Here is a 19,265-nt window from a genome sequence, read left to right on the forward strand (position 1 = left end):
ATCTTCTATATGTCTGTTGTGGAGAGTGTGATCACTTCTGTCATAATCTGCTGCATCAGAGCCAGGGACTTAAAAAAGCTCAAAAAGCTGATAAATAATGCTGGCTCTGTTCTGGGAACTCCCCTGGAGATTATTGTATGAAGAAGGATTTTTCATAAAATAAAGAACATTATGAAGAACCCTGAGCATCCTCTTCATGAGACTGTTGTACAACAGAGTGTCTTCAGTCAGAGGCTTCTTCAGATCTGCTGTAAGACGGAGCGCTACAGGAGATCCTTCCTGCCCACAGCCATCCGCATCTACAACGGCTCTTTGAAGAAACCTTCATAATATAAGCTACAACATTTAATTTCCCTTTGGGATTAATATTCTTGAATATGAATTTTGAAATGAATGTCGATTAAAGTGTTTTGCTGTTGCTGCTTGTATGAATCTTAACTTTTCACCAAAATATATTCTCTATAAATTGGTGAGCTGCTACTTTGAAGCAAAGTTTGAGCAAATGTGTTTATGAGCAGATTTACGCCATTTTTAAAATAAAAATATTTATTCAGTGAAAAGATCTGAAATTAAAAAAAAAACACGGTTTATAAAACTGTTCACCTATACTCTATGCTCATAAAGACAAACTTCACTTATCCAGAAAAATATTACTTTCTGTACATCAGTGAAACTAAAACAAAAAACACACTGAAAAATGAATCAAATCATAAAAAAGTAAAATGCTTTATTTTACTGGCACATATATTATTTTCCCCAAAAATTACAAAGAATCTTTCAGGAATATTTATTTTATCTTAATTAAAAAGATTTATTCATAACATACTTATTTCTAACACACACTTTAAGACATTTGTGTACAAATGTCAACAATATGTAAAAAGGTTTAATTTTAGGAGTTACAGGCGTATAAAAACGAAGTTCTTCCTAAGTGTCTTTACCTGAAATAATTCATTTATCTTTCTATGCAGTTAGCAGTGAGAAATCCTAAACCTTAACATGCATTAAAGCTTTTGTGGACACTTTAGATCTGAAAATTAAAGATGTTGCAGATCCAATACAACAGAATAAAGCAGTGCAACAGTTCTTAATGTTATTTGAATTAAGTCTGATTCTGTTAAGACCCTAAGGTGCAATTCAGAAATTAATCTTTGGAGGTTACATGCTACATGACTGCTTTTCATTTGCACAACTGAGAAAACTCACTCATACTCAGAGCGCCCTCTGTTGTCCACATTTGCTCATTTCCTCTCCGTTTCTCTGATGGAGATATATTCAAAGCTGTAGGCAGCACCTCGTCATGTAAAGCTGCTCAGCTCTTTATCAGAACAACAGCATGGCACTGAACAAAAGTAAAGTTCATAGTCCATCTTCTCCAAACATTCCCCACAAAGCGCTGAAAGCCTGTCCAACATGGCTAATTAAGCTGTCTCTGTGGGGACTGCCGCTCGTTAATTAGTATAAAAACCAACCAGTGTCTCTGGCTGCACATGTTGTGGAAACATAATTTAAAAATCCAAAGTGAGGAGGAGCAGATAAAATCCTTCATCTCTGGCTCGCACTCAAGCCCACAGCCCTGACAGCTTCATCTCGCAGGGATGTTCTGTTTTCTTGACAGATACTGGTGTGATCGGAAGCGGTTCAGAGAGAAGAAGGAACTCAAAGCGCCACACAGATGCAGGGGCATTTGAGGCACACGGGCAGGGTGCCCTTGTTGATTTGGTAAAACTCTACCAGCTGCAGGAGGTCAATGAAAAGAGTCACGCCGTCATCTATGCTGTAGTACATTTTGCCATTTCTCTGCACCTGCAGATAGGGTGATATATGGAGTCAGAGGTGGGGGTCTTAAGCTTTAAAGATGCTCTGGGAAAGAGTGATGGGAACTCACCGGGACCACAATGCAGTGCTTGACCTTCAGCTCATAACATAATGACAACACGAAGCAGTTCTCATGCAGATGGCTCCTACGTACGAGGAACACCCTGAAGATTCATACACAGGTTAAAAACAAAACCTTTAATTGAAATTATAACTGTGCAAAGTACAAAAACATTCATGTAGTGGTTAAAACATTACAACATTATTTCCTCAAAGCTCAGCTTAGGAGAAAGTATTATCCAAAGTCAAGTTAAGAATATTACTGGGATTTTACGCAACAGACCATCACTAAGTAATGCATTGCGAATAAATATACAAAATGTGAAGAAAACAAAATCTTGACAGTGTGCATTTGTATTAAGCTCTCTTTAAACTGGTCTGTCAGTTTTGTTGGGTTTGCAGCTGCTCAATACTCTTTCCATTTTCAGCAGATAAATATAGCAGTGCTCCGTGAGATATCTAAAACTTTTATAACCTAACCCTGGTTTCAACTTCTCCAAAACCTTATTCCTGACATATCTTGTGTGCTATTTGGTCTTCATGATGCTGTGTATCAACAAGAGGGGACGGAGCAGACTGTATTTCCTAAGGAGACTTAAGTTAGTTCAGTGTTTGCAGATCTTCTATAACTCATCTGCTGTCATCTGTCCAGGTTGGAAGCATCTGAGCCAAGTAAAGAACACTGCCCCTGTCCTATAGATTGCTGTGGATTCTCTACAGGTCCTTCTCAAACAATTAGCCTATTGTGATAAAGTTCATTATTTTCCATAATGTCATGATGAAAATTTAACATTCATATATTTTAGATTCATTGCACACTAACTGAAATATTTCAGGTCTTTTATTGTCTTAATACGGATGATTTTGGCATACAGCTCATGAAAACCCAAAATTCCTATCTCACAAAATTAGCATATCATTAAAAGGGTCTCTAAACGAGCTATGAACCTAATCATCTGAATCAACGAGTTAACTCTAAAGACCTGCATAAGATTCCTGAGGCCTTTAAAACTCCCAGCCTGGTTCATCACTCAAAACCTCAATCATGGGTAAGACTGCCGACCTGACTGCTGTCCAGAAGGCCACTATTGACACCCTCAAGCAAGAGGGTAAGACACAGAAAGAAATTTCTGAACGAATAGGCTGTTCCCAGAGTGCTGTATCAAGGCACCTCAGTGGGAAGTCTGTGGGAAGGAAAAAGTGTGGCAGAAAACGCTGCACAATGAGAAGAGGTGACCGGACCCTGAGGAAGATTGTGGAGAAGGGCCGATTCCAGACCTTGGGGGACCTGCGGAAGCAGTGGACTGAGTCTGGAGTAGAAACATCCAGAGCCACCGTGCACAGGCGTGTGCAGGAAATGGGCTACAGGTGCCGCATTCCCCAGACCTGGGCTACAGAGAAGCAGCACTGGACTGTTGCTCAGTGGTCCAAAGTACTTTTTTCAGATGAAAGCAAATTCTGCATGTCATTCGGAAATCAAGGTGCCAGAGTCTGGAGGAAGACCTGGGAGAAGGAAATGCCAAAATGCCAGAAGTCCAGTGTCAAGTACCCACAGTCAGTGATGGTCTGGGTGCCGTGTCAGCTGCTGGTGTTGGTCCACTGTGTTTTATCAAGGGCAGGGTCAATGCAGCTAGCTATCAGGAGATTTTGGAGCACTTCATGCTTCCATCTGCTGAAAAGCTTTATGGAGATGAAGATTTCATTTTGCAGCACGACCTGGCACCTGCTCACAGTGCCAAAACCACTGGTAAATGGTTTACTGACCATGGTATCACTGTGCTCAATTGGCCTGCCAACTCTCCTGACCTGAACCCCATAGAGAATCTGTGGGATATTGTGAAGAGAACGTTGAGAGACTCAAGACCCAACACTCTGGATGAGCTAAAGGCCGCTATCGAAGCATCCTGGGCCTCCATAAGACCTCAGCAGTGCCACAGGCTAATTGCCTCCATGCCACGCCGCATTGAAGCAGTCATTTCTGCAAAAGGATTCCCGACCAAGTATTGAGTGCATAACTGTACATGATTATTTGAAGGTTGACGTTTTTTGTATTAAAAACACTTTTCTTTTATTGGTCGGATGAAATATGCTAATTTTGTGAGATAGGAATTTTGGGTTTTCATGAGCTGTATGCCAAAATTATCCGTATTAAGACAATAAAAGACCTGAAATATTTCAGTTAGTGTGCAATGAATCTAAAATATATTAATGTTAAATTTTCATCATTACATTATAGAAAATAATTAACTTTATCACAATATGCTAATTTTTTGAGAAGGACCTGTAGAGCTGACTGTGCAAAGAGGGAAGCCTCATCAAATTAAAAAAGAAAAATATTGCCACACCTACACATCCTTTTCACAACACAAAAAACAGCATCTTCTGTCAAAGGCTTTTTAAGATTTGCTGCAACACAGAACACTAGAAGAGAACCTACTTACCCAAAGCTATAACGGCCTATGTAAATTTTTTGTGTATCATACTTTTAATAATAATAAAGTATTATAGAATTGAACTGAATAATTCACCAATGTTCAATAATAAATAACCCAGGCTTTTGCATAACAGCTGTATTGATACTAATATTAAATTACATGTATTTTTGCAAGTAATTGCCCTGGAATTCATTTAGGGCTATCAGTGTAAAGGGGTGCTGAATACAGATGCACTCCACACTTTTCATATTTTTATTTGTAAAAAAAAAAAACGTTTGAAACCATTTATGCTTTTTCTGTTCAGTTCACAGTTAAGCACAACTTTGTGTTGGTCTATGATCTAAAATCCCAAATGACAAAAACAAAAGTGTGAGTCTCTTCAGATTGTTGGATGTCGGGGTATGTTTAGTTATTAAAGGAACATGTTTTTGTATTTTACTAGGAACTATAGTGTTCTGACAGATTATTTATCTCCGTTATCTGTAACCCAAATGAAAAACGAAAAATGCTGTTGAGAAAGTAAATATACAGGGGTTAATACCTTATTTCTTTACATTTTTAATTCAGTAGCCAGCAACCAAATGTCCAAAGAAAAACCTTTAGAAAGCCTATCATAGATTTGAACAGATTAAAAACGTTTTTGTTGAACAAACACAACAAGATTTAAAGCACAATTTCTCACAGAAAACAAAGCAACTGAATTTCCTTCAGTTGGTCCTCACCCATCTGCCAGCCCCTGCTTCTCTATCAGCCTCTCTGCCTCTTTTCTGGACAAACCACCATGAAACCACGGGTGGGTCTTGTGAACGGCTATGAGCAAAGAAAAAGACATCACTAATTTCTTGAGTTCTTTATAAAGTGATATGAAGATTTGAACCGCTCCCCCCTTTGTCTTATGTGAACTTACAGGAAGTCCAGGGCTCTGAGTTCATGTTGGACTGGCAGCACCTGAGGGCCTCTCTCTTCTGTCAGAAAACAAGAAACAGAAAATGTCACTGAAAGTCACATTATTTATTTGCTCTTAATCACTATTTTAAGCTGATACCTTCTGGTTTATTTAGAAAAAAGACCAAAGATGGTTGTACTTTTAAAACATTTGTGAATAACAACATTCTGTTCAACATTCTAGGGTGCTATGGATAAGGACATAATAAAAACAACAGTTCTTTACCAGCTTCTAAAGTTATGAAATCTAACCTTAAATTAACAAAAACAAACAGAAGATTCAGGTTTTGCTGATTAAATGATATAACTGATACTAATCAGTGTAAGCACCTCTATAAAAGCAGACATTTGGTCAATTTGCTGCTCTGGAGCATACAGATGTGTTTAACATGATACCAAGAATGAAATACATCAGCAATAACCTTAGAGAGATAAGTGCTGCCACTCATGAATCGGGGAAGGGTTTTAAGGCTGTTTCCAAACAATATGAAATCTAGATGTGAAATATATCTAATCCTCCCAGGAGTGAATCTCCCAACAAATTTTCTCCAAGGAGAGACTTTGCAGAACTCAAGAGATATCACAGAAAGGCAGGTATTAAAGATGTTCAAGTTCATGACAGGACAAGAAGAAAAAGAGAGAAGAAGTATGGCTTGCTTAGAAATGTTGAAAGAGAAAGCCTCTTCCCCCTAAAAGTAATATGGCAGCAGAACGTTGGTTTGCAAAGTGGCATCTGAACAAATCACAAAATAAAAACAAAAACAAAAATTCAACAGATGAATGCAAATTAAAGATGCTTGGAACCAAGTGAAACAAAAATCAGACAGACTACAGCTATGGACAGTTACAGCTGTCCAATTATGGGGTGTACTTAGATTATTCCACAAACAGCCTTTGGCCAGTTTGGTTTAATAAATGACTGTTTTCCATATATTGAAGTTTTATTAAAATAACTGTGAAACCTAATAAGGTATTATGTCCTGATATGCAACACCGATACATGTACAGAAGGCTGTACTTACTTTTTAAATAACTAATCTGCTAAAAATGAATGGTAAGGGATAAATGCATAAGAAGGGTAAAAGTATTTCAGACAGGCTGCATTGGAAACAGTATCCGACATAGAGACATCCTCAGATGTGGTGGCACTGCTGCAACTGTTACTTTTATAATGCTGTTACGTTATCAATGTAATAACTACGGTGTCTTTCAGGATCAGCTGAGCAAAGACCGAGTTGAGACAGAATGTAAGACCACAGACTGAAAGTTGTTCTTTCTCACCCTCCAGGCCTGCCCTTCCTCCTGCTCTGCACTCTGCGCCTCCGTTGGGTTTTCGATGACACGTCCTCCGGCTTTCCCTGAGAAGTCCATGGCCACCAGGCTGTCCTCCGAATTTGGCTGCAAAAAGCACACGAACAGTTTAACTACACAGCATACAGAAATGGCACATTTAATCACTACGCCGCATCATGCGAGACAAACCGACTTTGCTGTCTGTGGGCTTTGAGCCTTCTGGGCTTCGTAGAGCCAACTTGGACAGCTGGAAGTTAGACTGAAGCTGCTTCTTATACTGAGTACACAAAAGCACAGACAATGTTACTATTTAGTACTGCTGTCTGTATTTTATTACCACAATGAGATGGTAAAATAGTACAGTTAAGGAAAAATGATGAATAACTACCTTGAACAATCTGATAGCGGACATCCAGAGCGTTCGAATCTGTTCAGTCTCAGCGCACAAGATCTTTAAATTCTTAACTAGGCCTTGATTCCTGTTAGGCTGAGCAAATACAAACACATACAGCTGCTCAGAGGTTTGCATCCACTCATCATGGGCATGAATGCCATGTTGATTTTGTGTTTTTATTGATTTAGTAGAACAAGGCTTTGACATCTCAGATTTCATGAGTACAAACATGTAGGCTTTGCATTATGCATGGATGCTCTTTGTATGAAAAGGAAAGCATTTTCAGCAAAAAGGGCTCTTTTCTCACATAGGGAAAAAGGGAAAGTGCTTGAGCACCACTAGGAGTCTATCTGTCCACATGCAAGGTTACAATCAAACGCTTTGTTATAAATTACAAAGATAAACTGAGCAAAACATATCTGAACATTTTCTACCTTGATACAGAAGTTGAAGTCAGTAGGAGCTCCGTACAGTTTGCAGCCATCAACCACTTTGTACACATTTGAAACATCCAGATCAGCAGTGTACTGCAGATGCCGAGGATCCTGATTCCCAAAAACAGAATACGGAACACAAGTTGGGGAGGCACTACGTGAAGATGTACAGTTTTAGCAACTCATCAGTTTTCGGAGAGAACCTGAGAAGTTCTCCAACCTTCTTTGAGACTTTGGTGGATCTGTAGAGACCGGATCGTCGGAGGGTGAAGTACACCTTCTTCCAAAACTTCTTACTGTACCCTTTTAAGTAGAGAAACCCCTGGATCTGAGGACTTGTTTCGGATGTCATCAGCTTCTGTCGAGTAAACACAATTTGGATCTACCTCACAAATTTATTGATAAAGCACAAAAACTGATCACTGTAGTGCTGAATCACATTGGATGGAATCCACAAACATTTGTTTTAATATTCAATATTGAATATAATATTGATTATGATAAGGTACCATGAAATGGTAAACAATTATTGGAATGCACCAGTTTCTAAAGCATATATCATAAAATACTTGGTCTGAATATTGCAAGAAAAATAAATAACGGAAAAAGAGAAAGCACAAGGCAGGCGAGAATGTTCTGTTTGCAATGCTAAGTTCAGCCATCAAAGCCTAAAACGACGGGCCTCCAAGACAAAAATAGTGATAGCAAAGTGTCCAATTGAAATTCAAGTTCACAATGATTTGTATGTTCCATAAGGGAGGACGATGTTGGGAGAAAGTATCTTAAAGTCCTAACAATGTGGCACTCTATGAAGGGCCTTGAAAGCCTAAATGTTTAGCCCAGTTTGGCCACCACAACCGTCCTAACAACAAAAAAGGCCTATAATAAATCAGTGAGCCATGCAGTGATTGTGCAAGTCTCAGTAAAAAAGAAAGAAAACACTTGACATTACACATCAAAAATAACTGTGCACAGTACCGCAAACATACCTGAGGAGGAACTGTTTATGACTCTGTTAGGATAGGTGGAACTAGTTTGTTTCTACCTGGATCACCACTTCTTCCGTGGACTTTCTTTTTTGGCTTTCACAAACTGATTCTGCATATTTTTCCATGTCTTACAACAAACGGACTCCTCTTTACCGACTGCAGCATTAATTAAGCATCCATGAGTTTTGAACCCTTTCATTACCTTTGAGATCCCTTATAGAGGGATGCCGGTACAGGCAAACCAGATCCGCAAGAGCACCTTTAAATTAGGTTATTTTGAATTAAGTAAATGAAGCAATCCACTCCACATTTCAAAATTTGAGAGGTGCATGACCAGGCGCCACGACAGCGCAGGGTGCCCAACCACAGGAGCCAGGACAGCGCAGTTACATTAGCGTTGGTGAGCACACCCTCTCTCCATATTCAATGGTTCAAGTATAAACCTAGCTTAAGGCTTACTTGAGAGGGTTTAACTGCATTACAGTAATTTAACTTGCAAAACGCTATTCCAAAGACGCTGTCTGTTGCGCTACTAAAACTGAAACTTGTTTGGTCCTAAATAGTCCCTTCAAAAAAATGCCAAACGTGCTGGATGGGAGGGAAGTTAAATTACTTGGGAACTTTACTTAAACATTCTCCCCTTCATTTGGCTCAGGCACTGCTTTCCCATGGAAAATGTATCTGCTGTGTCTATGAGGTTCACCAAAAAAAAAAAAAAAAAATCGTTCAAGCCACCTCTCTTTATTTATCAAGAAAACTACCCATTCTGTGCTTACCTTGATAAATCTACACATGTTAGTGTTCAAGACAACATGCCATTATCCACATAATGTTGCCCTGTTTCAATGGGCAAAAATTAAAAGGCTCCTCTGTTTTCACACTGTCTTAAAATGTAATTTTTGCTTGTCAAATCAATGTAAGGGCCAACTTTAATATAAGTTTTATACTTTCACAATCCTTAAGTTTTCAGGTTCTAAAATATCATTATATATCCTATTTAACCTTCAGCTGGTTCTGTGACACAGGTTTGTCAAGACAGCAAAATCCACCTTTTAACAGATCAGGTTCAGATGGTTGGGCTGCAGACGTTTTCTCCTCCAGTTTCAGCTATTTAATATGCATGTTTGGTCTTCAAAACATTTGATTAAAACCTTTTGCTCTTCCAATATTTATGCTGCTTTGTACAACTACACAGGTGTTTCTGCATCATTTCAGCACCTTCACCATACTGCGTTACAACATTCAATTCTGTTTAAGGAGTAAATGCAACATTTTCTTGTTAAAAAAATGCTCCTACCAGAATCCTTTTTGTTGTTTCCTGCCTTACATTTTTCTTATTAAATAAAAATCTACACAATTTTTTTTTGCACATCAAACAGTTCTTATTTTACCTGAATGAACTCTTGAGATGTCATCCTCTTCATGGTGTCTGTGCTGTCTGAGACCATTGCCTCTGGGAAGAAGCACTGCAGGACGAATCATAAGAACTTAGTTTCAATAAGAATCATTGAAACTTTGACAATTTTAGCTAAAAACATTGTGCATTGCTATTAAACATAAGCATGAGATAAACATTTGTATATTATTTCTGCGGCTTCCATAATAATACAAACAAGTTAATTAACCCTGAAGATTCCCTGACATTACAAACAAGGGTTTATAAATCTATTATTTTCCCAAATGTTTGAATGTGATATGATTGTTTAAATTAATATTTTGTTTCCTGATTGCATTCCTTAGGTTGTTTCAGAGCACACAGCCCATTAAGCTTTGTGCCTTCTGGAGACACAAAGGCAGTGTGGGCTCACTTCACAGAGCTATAGGAAACTCAATCCATTTCAATAGTTTTAGATGATGCAGCTGCACAGATGTCAGACTAGAACCAGCGTCTGAAGCTGTTAGTCAGCATGTCGACACAGAATGTAATCTGCCAATCAGGATAACTAAACATTATGAATTCAAGCTTTACATACCGTTTGCTTATTGAAGACCTCATACTTGGCATAGTTTTTGGAGAACATGAATCTTGTCTTGACCTTCGGAGACCAGGTGGCCTGAACCTCCAGCACGATCTCATGGTCCTCCACACATCTTTCTAAATAAGTCAGGATGAAGATGTAAACCAAACCTCTCTTGTTTCCCTTGGTTATTGTGCAATTAGGCCTCAGGTTTACCTAGGCCCAGGGTGGGAAAGTGTTCAAGGAGTGCCCAGTTCTCCTGATCGCTGCAGTGAGCCGACTGGACCAACAGGTGGCACACTTCTCTGGCTGTTGCTTGGCGGGAAACCAATACAGACCTGGAGGAGTTGTCCTCTCCATACACTTTAATCAGCTAAGGAAAAATTCAACGCAACCCCTTTAGTTAAAAAGAGACACTGTGGTACAATAACAAAGCTGTGAAAAAGTATTTACCCCCTTACATACTTCTTCTTTTTTGTCATACTCAAATATTTTAGATCATCGAACAACTTTGACCTAATATCAGACAAAGATAACCTGAAAAACATTGTAAAAAGCAGTTTTCAAATTATTTCATTTATCAAGGAAAAAATGCTGTTCAAACCAACCTGGCCCTATGTGAAAAAGTAAATGCCCCCTACAAGGTTGTGGTAGCCTTGGTTGCAACAGCCATCAAGTGTTTCAGATAACAGCCAATTAATCTTTCATACTCTTTTAGATCACAGTGGAGACGTTTGGCCCACTCTTTGCAGAATTATTTTAATTCAGACACAGTTGAAGGTTTTCCAGCATGAATAGCCTATATAAGGTCAAGGCACAGCACATCAATCAGATTTAAATCCAGATTTTGACTAGGCCACTCCAAAACTGTTTTAGTAGCAATTCAGAGGTGGACTTGGTGGTGTAGTTTAGATAACTGTTGTTGTGGATTTTCTTATCAAAGTGGGAGAGAAGACAACTCATTAACAAGAGAAAGACCGGACTTTGTCTTTATAAGTTTATTCAAAGGCATACAGCGTTTGAAGACCCTGTCACTGAGCTTTATCAGGGAAACAGAGCCCCGAACAAAATTTACACACAGTATTTATACCAGTATGTGGATGTTATCTCAACATAAAAGAGTTTGGAAATATAGCCCCTAGACACCACCCCGGGTCAGAGGTAACAAAGTTATTTATGAGGAGATATAACACTTCAGGGAGTGTTAACCATAAAACTCTCCTGTTAATGAATTTAGAGCCCATCTCCTCTAAGTAACAAAACACAGAGGTCATAGGTGAGAGAGGTAAAAAGAAGGTGAGAGCATTAAAAAGAATTTTCCACAACACTGTCCTGCGGCATAGCTGAAGACAGCTTAAGTTTAAGATCACAAACTCAAGGATGGCAATTTTCACTCAGTATTTTATGGTAGAGATCAGAATTCATGTTTCCAGCCCCGGACATCACACTACCTCCACTCACAGGCAAACAGACGGGGGGATCAAACCATTGTTGGCACAATGGTTTGGTCCTTTGTACCAACCAGCAAACAGACACGGCAGAGCCATCTGACAAGCAGAGGAGCTGTCTATGAAGCACTAATAACCTCCAGTAAGTAGCTGCCTCAAACAAAAAACGCGTCACACATTTTATTTACGTCCACCTCTCAATAGAATGAAACACATAAACACTGCATTTTATTCTCCTAAGTACTTGGGCTGATACTTTTTTATTCTTAAAGAAAGACACTTAATTGTTCCTCCCTCTGTAAGTAAAGGGTCATTTTTAAGGCTATACAGTGAACAATATGACAAATGTCTCATTTTGACTTATTTGTCAAACTTCTTATGTTTGAACATTTTAATATTAAATTTGAAAAACATGGAAAAATTAAAAAAATATTTTTAAACACCATGTTTAAAAAGATTAGTCCTGTAACTCCTTTCAGTTTCCTTTCATTTATGCAAGCATTGCTTCCATCTAACTTCATGGTATGTATGATTAAGCATTTATTTATTTATTTATTTATTTTTCTGCCTTGTTAGGGTGGAGATCTTCATTAGCTAAATGAAGAGAAAATTATTAGCTTGAAATCTTAATGCCTTTATGTATGAAAGAAACAAATAACTAACACTGTGAGATTAAAAAAGAAAAGAAATACACTACATGGTTAATAGCAACTGTGAACTTGACAAAAATATGTGTCTAAAATCCAGCGGTCCAGTTTCTAGGTAATTAAATTGTCTGTGAATGTTTTGCTTTTGTTCTAGTTTAAAAACTGACTCATACTGAGCATAACAATTACCAAACTTCAGCTTAAAAGTCAAATTGTGAAGCTAAGAACCTTTCAAGTCCTATAAAGGTCAAAAGCTTTGTATCCAATAAGCTTTGCGGCTCAGACAGAACCTTTAATTGGCCTCTAATTTTGGGCTGAAGCTGGCTTAGTCCTTATGACAGAAAACATCTCCCTCTCCCTGAGGTTAAAATGTTAGAACTCTCCCTGCATTTGTCTGGACCGAAACGTAGCTGTACACGTACACAAGCGATCAACTGTGCACAGGTCACTGAACCGGCTAGATTATTATCTGAGCAGGTGAAACGTCTGCATCCAACAACATGTTTTTTTGTTGTTTTTATTTTCATTTTGTGGCACTAGAGGCCTTTATTTTCAAATGAACCTATAGGAATGGGGTAAAGAGAAAGGGGGAAGACATGCATCCAGGGTCAAAAGGCTAGGATTCGAACCCGTGAATGGATGCGAGGACTAAGGTCTCCGTACATGGGTCGCGCGCTATACCCCTGCGCCACCACCGCGCCCCTCAACAACAGGTTTTAAAGCAAAAAGACGACAAACCTGCCCAACCAGGTAGCCTATTACCAAAGGAGAACAGACTGGTTGAGCGAGTGCTGGAGTTATTTAGGCAGAAATAATGACTGTGTCTACCTGAGAAAATTATGGAGGTAGAAAACATCTTTTTATGGAAACGTCTCACTGCACTCTGACTCACTTCGCCTCATCAGAACAGCTTTGGCTTCTAACAAAGCACGACAACAACAACAAACATTAGATCACAGATTCAAGAATTACTTCACATTACTACACCCAGGTTAAGATGTTTCTGATATCTTTGGTTCTTTGGTTCAAGAGTGAGTTAATACAAAGAAGGGAACATTTGTAGCCCAATTCCTAGAATAAATTGTGTGTGGTGGCTCTTGAGGCATTGACTCTAGCTGCAATCCACACCTTGTGAATCTCCCCAAGACTCTTAAATGGGCTCTACTTCACTTTACTCTCAAAGCTGTTGTTATCCCTGTTCCTGGTGAACTTTCTTTCTGCAAAACATTTTCCTTCCACTCAACTTTCCAAATAACATGCTTGGACAAAGCAATCTAAACGGCCACATTCAACCGCAATATCCTTTTGGGTCTTTCCCTCCTTCTGGAAGGTTTTAACTGTCAAGGACTACTGTCTTCCCCTATAATTGTGATCCAGAAAACCAGATTGACATCAGGCAAATTACATAGTAAAGTTAATCACCTTTTACTGTGTTTTTCAGAGTTTGTGGCATCCACTGTATTTGGGGGAATGGATACTACATTTTAGCGGCTTTGGGCTGTGAACCAGTTATAGGACTAAATGGCTTGTAGGTAAGAATACGTTCAGTAAACGGCTCAGCTGATGGACGGATTTATGTCTTTTTACAACTTAGGCAGTGGTGGGCAGTTTTCTATTGCTTTTATGCATGTACAGTCAATGGAGAGTTGGTGCCCCTTACTTGCTGCTGAGAATAAGGACAGTACATACAGGTCCTTCTCAAAATATTAGCATATTGTGATAAAGTTCATTATTTTCCATAATGTCATGATGAAAATGTAACATTCATATATTTTAGATTCATTGCACACTAACTGAAATATTTCAGGTCTTTTATTGTCTTAATACGGATGATTGTGGCATACAGCTCATGAAAACCCAAAATTCCTATCTCACAAAATTAGCATATTTCATCCGACCAATAAAAGAAAAGTGTTTTTAATACAAAAAACGTCAACCTTCAAATAATCATGTACAGTTATGCACTCAATACTTGGTCGGGAATCCTTTGGCAGAAATGACTGCTTCAATGCGGCGTGGCATGGAGGCAATCAGCCTGTGGCACTGCTGAGGTCTTATGGAGGCCCAGGATGCTTCGATAGCGGCCTTTAGCTCATCCAGAGTGTTGGGTCTTGAGTCTCTCAACGTTCTCTTCACAATATCCCACAGATTCTCTATGGGGTTCAGGTCAGGAGAGTTGGCAGGCCAATTGAGCACAGTGATACCATGGTCAGTAAACCATTTACCAGTGGTTTTGGCACTGTGAGCAGGTGCCAGGTCGTGCTGAAAAATGAAATCTTCATCTCCATAAAGCTTTTCAGCAGATGGAAGCATGAAGTGCTCCAAAATCTCCTGATAGCTAGCTGCATTGACCCTGCCCTTGATAAAACACAGTGGACCAACACCAGCAGCTGACACGGCACCCCAGACCATCACTGACTGTGGGTACTTGACACTGGACTTCTGGCATTTTGGCATTTCCTTCTCCCCAGTCTTCCTCCAGACTCTGGCACCTTGATTTCCGAATGACATGCAGAATTTGCGTTCATCTGAAAAAAGTACTTTGGACCACTGAGCAACAATCCAGTGCTGCTTCTCTGTAGCCCAGGTCAGGCGCTTCTGCCGCTGTTTCTGGTTCAAAAGTGGCTTGACCTGGGGAATGCGGCACCTGTAGCCCATTTCCTGCACACACCTGTGCACGGTGGCTCTGGATGTTTCTACTCCAGACTCAGTCCACTGCTTCCACAGGTCCAAGGTCTGGAATTGGCCCTTCTCCACAATCTTCCTCAGGGTCCGGTCACCTCTTCTCGTTGTGCAGCGTTTTCTGCCACACTTTTTCCTTCCCACAGACTTCCCACTGAGGTGCCTTGATACAGCACTCTGGGAACAGCCTATTCGTTCAGAAATTTCTTTCTGTGTCTTACCCTCTTGCTTGAGGGTGTCAATAGTGGCCTTCTGGACAGCAGTCAGGTCGGCAGTCTTACCCATGATTGGGGTTTTGAGTGATGAACCAGGCTGGGAGTTTTAAAGGCCTCAGGAATCTTTTGCAGGTGTTTAGAGTTAACTCGTTGATTCAGATGATTAGGTTCATAGCTCGTTTAGAGACCCTTTTAATGATATGCTAATTTTGTGAGATAGGAATTTTGGGTTTTCATGAGCTGTATGCCAAAATCATCCGTATTAAGACAATAAAAGACCTGAAATATTTCAGTCAGTGTGCAATGAATCTAAAATATATGAATGTTAAATTTTCATCATTACATTATGGAAAATAATGAACTTTATCACAATATGCTAATATTTTGAGAAGGACCTGTATGTGTTGTGTGAAACTGCCCTGCATTTTTATCTCAATCCAGAAATGAAGATAATTTTGGTTGGGGAGCAACAAGAGGAGGGGTTCACCCAGGACACCATTCATGCATTAGCGACTGATCTTGCTGGATTTATTCATTATTTTTCTTAAAGTGGTTATTGCACATTTATCACCGACATTGCTGTTCAGCATCAATACTCACACATTTGTCACTTGATTCTGATGGAAGCGAACTGTTGAGCAATGAAGAGTGGGGGAGACTGCACAGCTCTGGAAAAGGATTTGGTATAGGGGAAACAGAGGGAGACAAGAATTCACCTCCTTTGCTCCTAAAAAATGAAAAAGAAATTCATAGTAACATTTTAAAGAGGAGCTTTATGTGCAAAGTAATTTTACATGTGGTGGATTTCTTTTACTTTATTTAATTAGACAAAGAACTGATTTAATAAGTAATATTTGGTAACAAAAAAAAACAGAAAGGGAAATTAAGAAAGTTGCAAAACATAAGTCTCAACTGTGTAAATATATTTGACTTGTCTACTTGAGCCTTCCTTCCCAAAAATACTAAAAATTCCACCCTTTGTGCATGTGAAAGTGATTTTTACCCTATATGAAACATCTATCAGTAAATTACATGAGATATATTGCCACAGGCTTTCTAGAGTCACATGATTTGCTAAAACAAGATGTCCAATCTACATTCTAGACAAGGTCCAAAGCTTTGGACAGGACCAATGTTAAACACATAAGCCACTTAATCTGGCAGTCTGGGCAGGGAGAGGATTATTCAAAGAATCAGCCAAGAGGCCTATGGCAACTCTGGAGGAGTTGTAGAGATCCACTGCTCATCTAGGAAAATATGTAAACAGGACAAGTATTAGTCATGCACCCAAAAAAAAATGTGAGAATAAAAGCGTCAGGAAGAAAGCCTTTGCTGTAGTTTTCCATAAGCCATGTAAGAATATAGGAAACATGTGAAAGAAGGTGCTCTAGGAAACTTCAGCCCTACCTATTACACGCTATCTGTAGAAGACTCTTTTTGTTGTATATTGTTTTTGTTGCAGCCTCATTCTTTCTCCCCTTCTCCTTCATCACCGCTGTCACGGTAGTGACGATTGTCTTGTGCACGGACAGGGAACATGGTCAAAGCTGATTGGATGGAGCTAAATAAAGGACAATCCTAGAAGAGATTTACTTTTTCTGTTGCACTAATTTAAGTCTTCTGTAATGTAATTTTGAACTTCTTCAATATGGTGGGAACTGCATGAAAATAAGCCTATGTGGCTGAATCTGACACATTGACATCATGTTTATTAATGTGCATCACCCCTTCTCAAATAAAGAAAGTTTAAAAAGTTCCAAAGTCCTGCCTCAACTTGTCATCTTTAACAGCATCCTCTACCTTCTCAAGAAATGTGCTCTTCTTAAACAGCAGCTGACTTCCTGTTCAGTCAGCACACAGGACCCCTCCAGGAACCCAGTGACTCAACACCCTATTGTATGTGCTGCCTGTGAAACAGCCAGAGTGAGTGTCGCTGTTGCTGCTGGTCATACCTGTTTGAGGTGATTGAGATGGGCTGGGAGCGGCGGACAGGTGGTGACTCAGGTATCAGAGGAGTCAAGGTTAAAGTGGAGATGCCCAGCGACACCTCTTCCCCAGGTGATGAATTCTTCATTAAGGAGCCCTCAAAAGCTTTTCTCGAGGTATGTGCCACCTCCATCCTGTTGGCCTAAGAGGCAGAGGAGGAGGAAATCAGGCTGTTATGCTGGAGAGAGCAAGTGGAAATGCATATGCAAATAGTTTGTTGGGTCTTTCTTTATTCAAAGGATTTGGTGAGTGTGACAATATATATGTTTGAAAACACTGTAGGAAAATTTTTGCTCAAAATGCTTCTTTTAACTCAAATAACTTATTTTTCTTGATTTTAAAAGACAATAAACAAACAATCCATATGACACCAACATTTTCACAACCTCAACAGCCAGGTAGTTGCTGACTTTTTTGGCAGCTTCAATGAAATGTTGTGCATATATACAGTATACATAAAAGAGATCAATAGAAATATCCATCTTCCATCTCTGTATACATTAATTCATCCATCCATCCATGCCTTCCTAACTAAATTATTTCATCCTTGCATCAGTCAATCATTGCATTAATCCAACCATCCACCCATCTATCCATAAATACATCCACCCTGTCCATCTGTCCGCCCATGCATTCATCCATCCATACATTTCTCTATCCCTCCATCCCTGCAGTCCTCCATGGATCCATCCATTTATTGATTGTTGGAAACAATTGTTAGCGGTTTTAAATAAAAGTTGGTTTGAAACTTTTGCAAACCTTCACGCTTCAAAATGGGCAGAAAAGTGGTTAAAGTTTGTTATTTTTTGATAACTTTCAAAAATAACCTTATTTTCCAGACTTTTGTTTTGGCATATCTTATGTAATGAAAACAAACTGCCCCAGACATTTGTGAGACTGGTTGGCATCTTTCATGCAGTCGTTGCTGCAAATTACGTGAAACCAGAAAAATGAAAAGCGGTAAATCTCAGGCTTTAGAAAACAGAGCTGCAGGAACAACAGCACAGTTGAGTTTGTGTTTCTAGAAAACGCATGTGGCAGCAAGCCAGAAACAAATCTGGACCTATCATTTCCACAAACACGCATGACAACACCCGAAGACGTGTACACAAACTGAAGGTGTAAAAATATAAAATTATCCATAGTGTAAAACTTAGCGTCTCAGCCTTTCCAGTTTGTAAAGAGGAATTGTAAAAAGTAAGCCAGTCTGTCATTTTTTCTTAAACTAAAAACCTTCAGTGTGATGCCTTTTCATAAATCATAAACACTTAAGAACAAGTTTCATGAGTTAGTCATGTAAGGGAACCCCCCTGAAACAACCACCAACTGATATTAAGGAAAACAAGACACCTTAAACCCTGTGAATTATGAGAAATGGCAGATTACTGTAGCTTCCTGATAAGAGTTTCAACTCAAACTGGGCAAAATATGTATCCTATGTCACATTAAAGTGACATTACGGCGCTAACTTGAAGTTCAGACCTCACCTGTGTCCCACGGTGTTCCACCTGAGCTCCTACCTCCACAATGAACGCGGCATCTCTCGGTTGGTTTCTGGCATCTGAGTCTGATTTCTAAATTTAAATACTCAATGCAACGTTTCTTTTTCCAGTGCGAACAAATACCTGATGAAGAGACGTCAGATTGGGCGGGGCCTGTCCCACAGGTGCGGACTTCAAGCCGCGCCCCTTTCGGTCAGTGAGGTCACTCGTAACCACCGTGTTTCTTTTTTGACTGATCTTGTTAGTGTTTTGAAACTGTTTTAATGTTTTTTTTTCCTACAGTATAACCTGGAGAAAATGTGGGCCTTTGACATTTTAGTAAAAAAAAAAAAAAACCCTCACCATAAATAAGATTAAACAAACAATTGTTCTGGTGACAGAGCCAACCTTGGTAAAAATATGCATTACAATTTTTCTTGGTCACTTTGGTAAATTTCTCAAATCATCCTTGATGATTGC

General features: G+C 39.3%; 1 protein-coding gene across 2 annotated transcripts; it reads right to left on the reverse strand.

The window, feature by feature from the left end:
* Positions 1–712: 712 nt before the first annotated feature.
* Positions 713–18,950, reverse strand: grb7 (growth factor receptor bound protein 7). 2 transcript variants are annotated; one of them, XM_047377408.1, is made up of 15 exons: positions 18,792–18,944; positions 17,271–17,446; positions 15,919–16,045; positions 10,543–10,699; positions 10,342–10,463; positions 9,760–9,834; positions 7,600–7,737; positions 7,380–7,490; positions 6,940–7,038; positions 6,745–6,828; positions 6,540–6,656; positions 5,221–5,278; positions 5,036–5,123; positions 1,889–1,982; positions 713–1,806 (listed from the first exon to the last, which is right to left on the reverse strand). In XM_047377408.1, exons 2-15 carry the CDS (start codon positions 17,435–17,437, stop codon positions 1,660–1,662), a joined length of 1,584 nt encoding a protein of 527 aa, XP_047233364.1. In that variant the 5' UTR covers positions 17,438–17,446; positions 18,792–18,944; the 3' UTR covers positions 713–1,659. The 2 variants fall into 2 exon arrangements, 1 of the variants encoding a protein (XP_047233364.1); XR_007040015.1 differs by having other exon boundaries at positions 1,665–1,806; positions 6,741–6,828; positions 18,792–18,950.
* Positions 18,951–19,265: the final 315 nt, after the last annotated feature.

The sequence above is a fragment of the Girardinichthys multiradiatus genome, chromosome 10, assembly GCF_021462225.1.
Source record: "Girardinichthys multiradiatus isolate DD_20200921_A chromosome 10, DD_fGirMul_XY1, whole genome shotgun sequence".
Lineage (NCBI taxonomy): Eukaryota > Metazoa > Chordata > Actinopteri > Cyprinodontiformes > Goodeidae > Girardinichthys > Girardinichthys multiradiatus.

Coding starts and splice junctions, on each gene's coding strand:
- grb7 (XM_047377408.1), bottom strand. CDS start 17,437: ATGGAGGTGGCACATACCTCGAGAAAAGCTTTTGAGGGCTCCTTAATG. Junction 16,046..17,270: donor ATCTCAATCACCTCAAACAG/GTATGACCAGCA, acceptor TTCATTTTTTAG/GAGCAAAGGAGGTGAATTCT. Junction 7,738..9,759: donor CATCTCAAGAGTTCATTCAG/GTAAAATAAGAA, acceptor TTTACTCGACAG/AAGCTGATGACATCCGAAAC.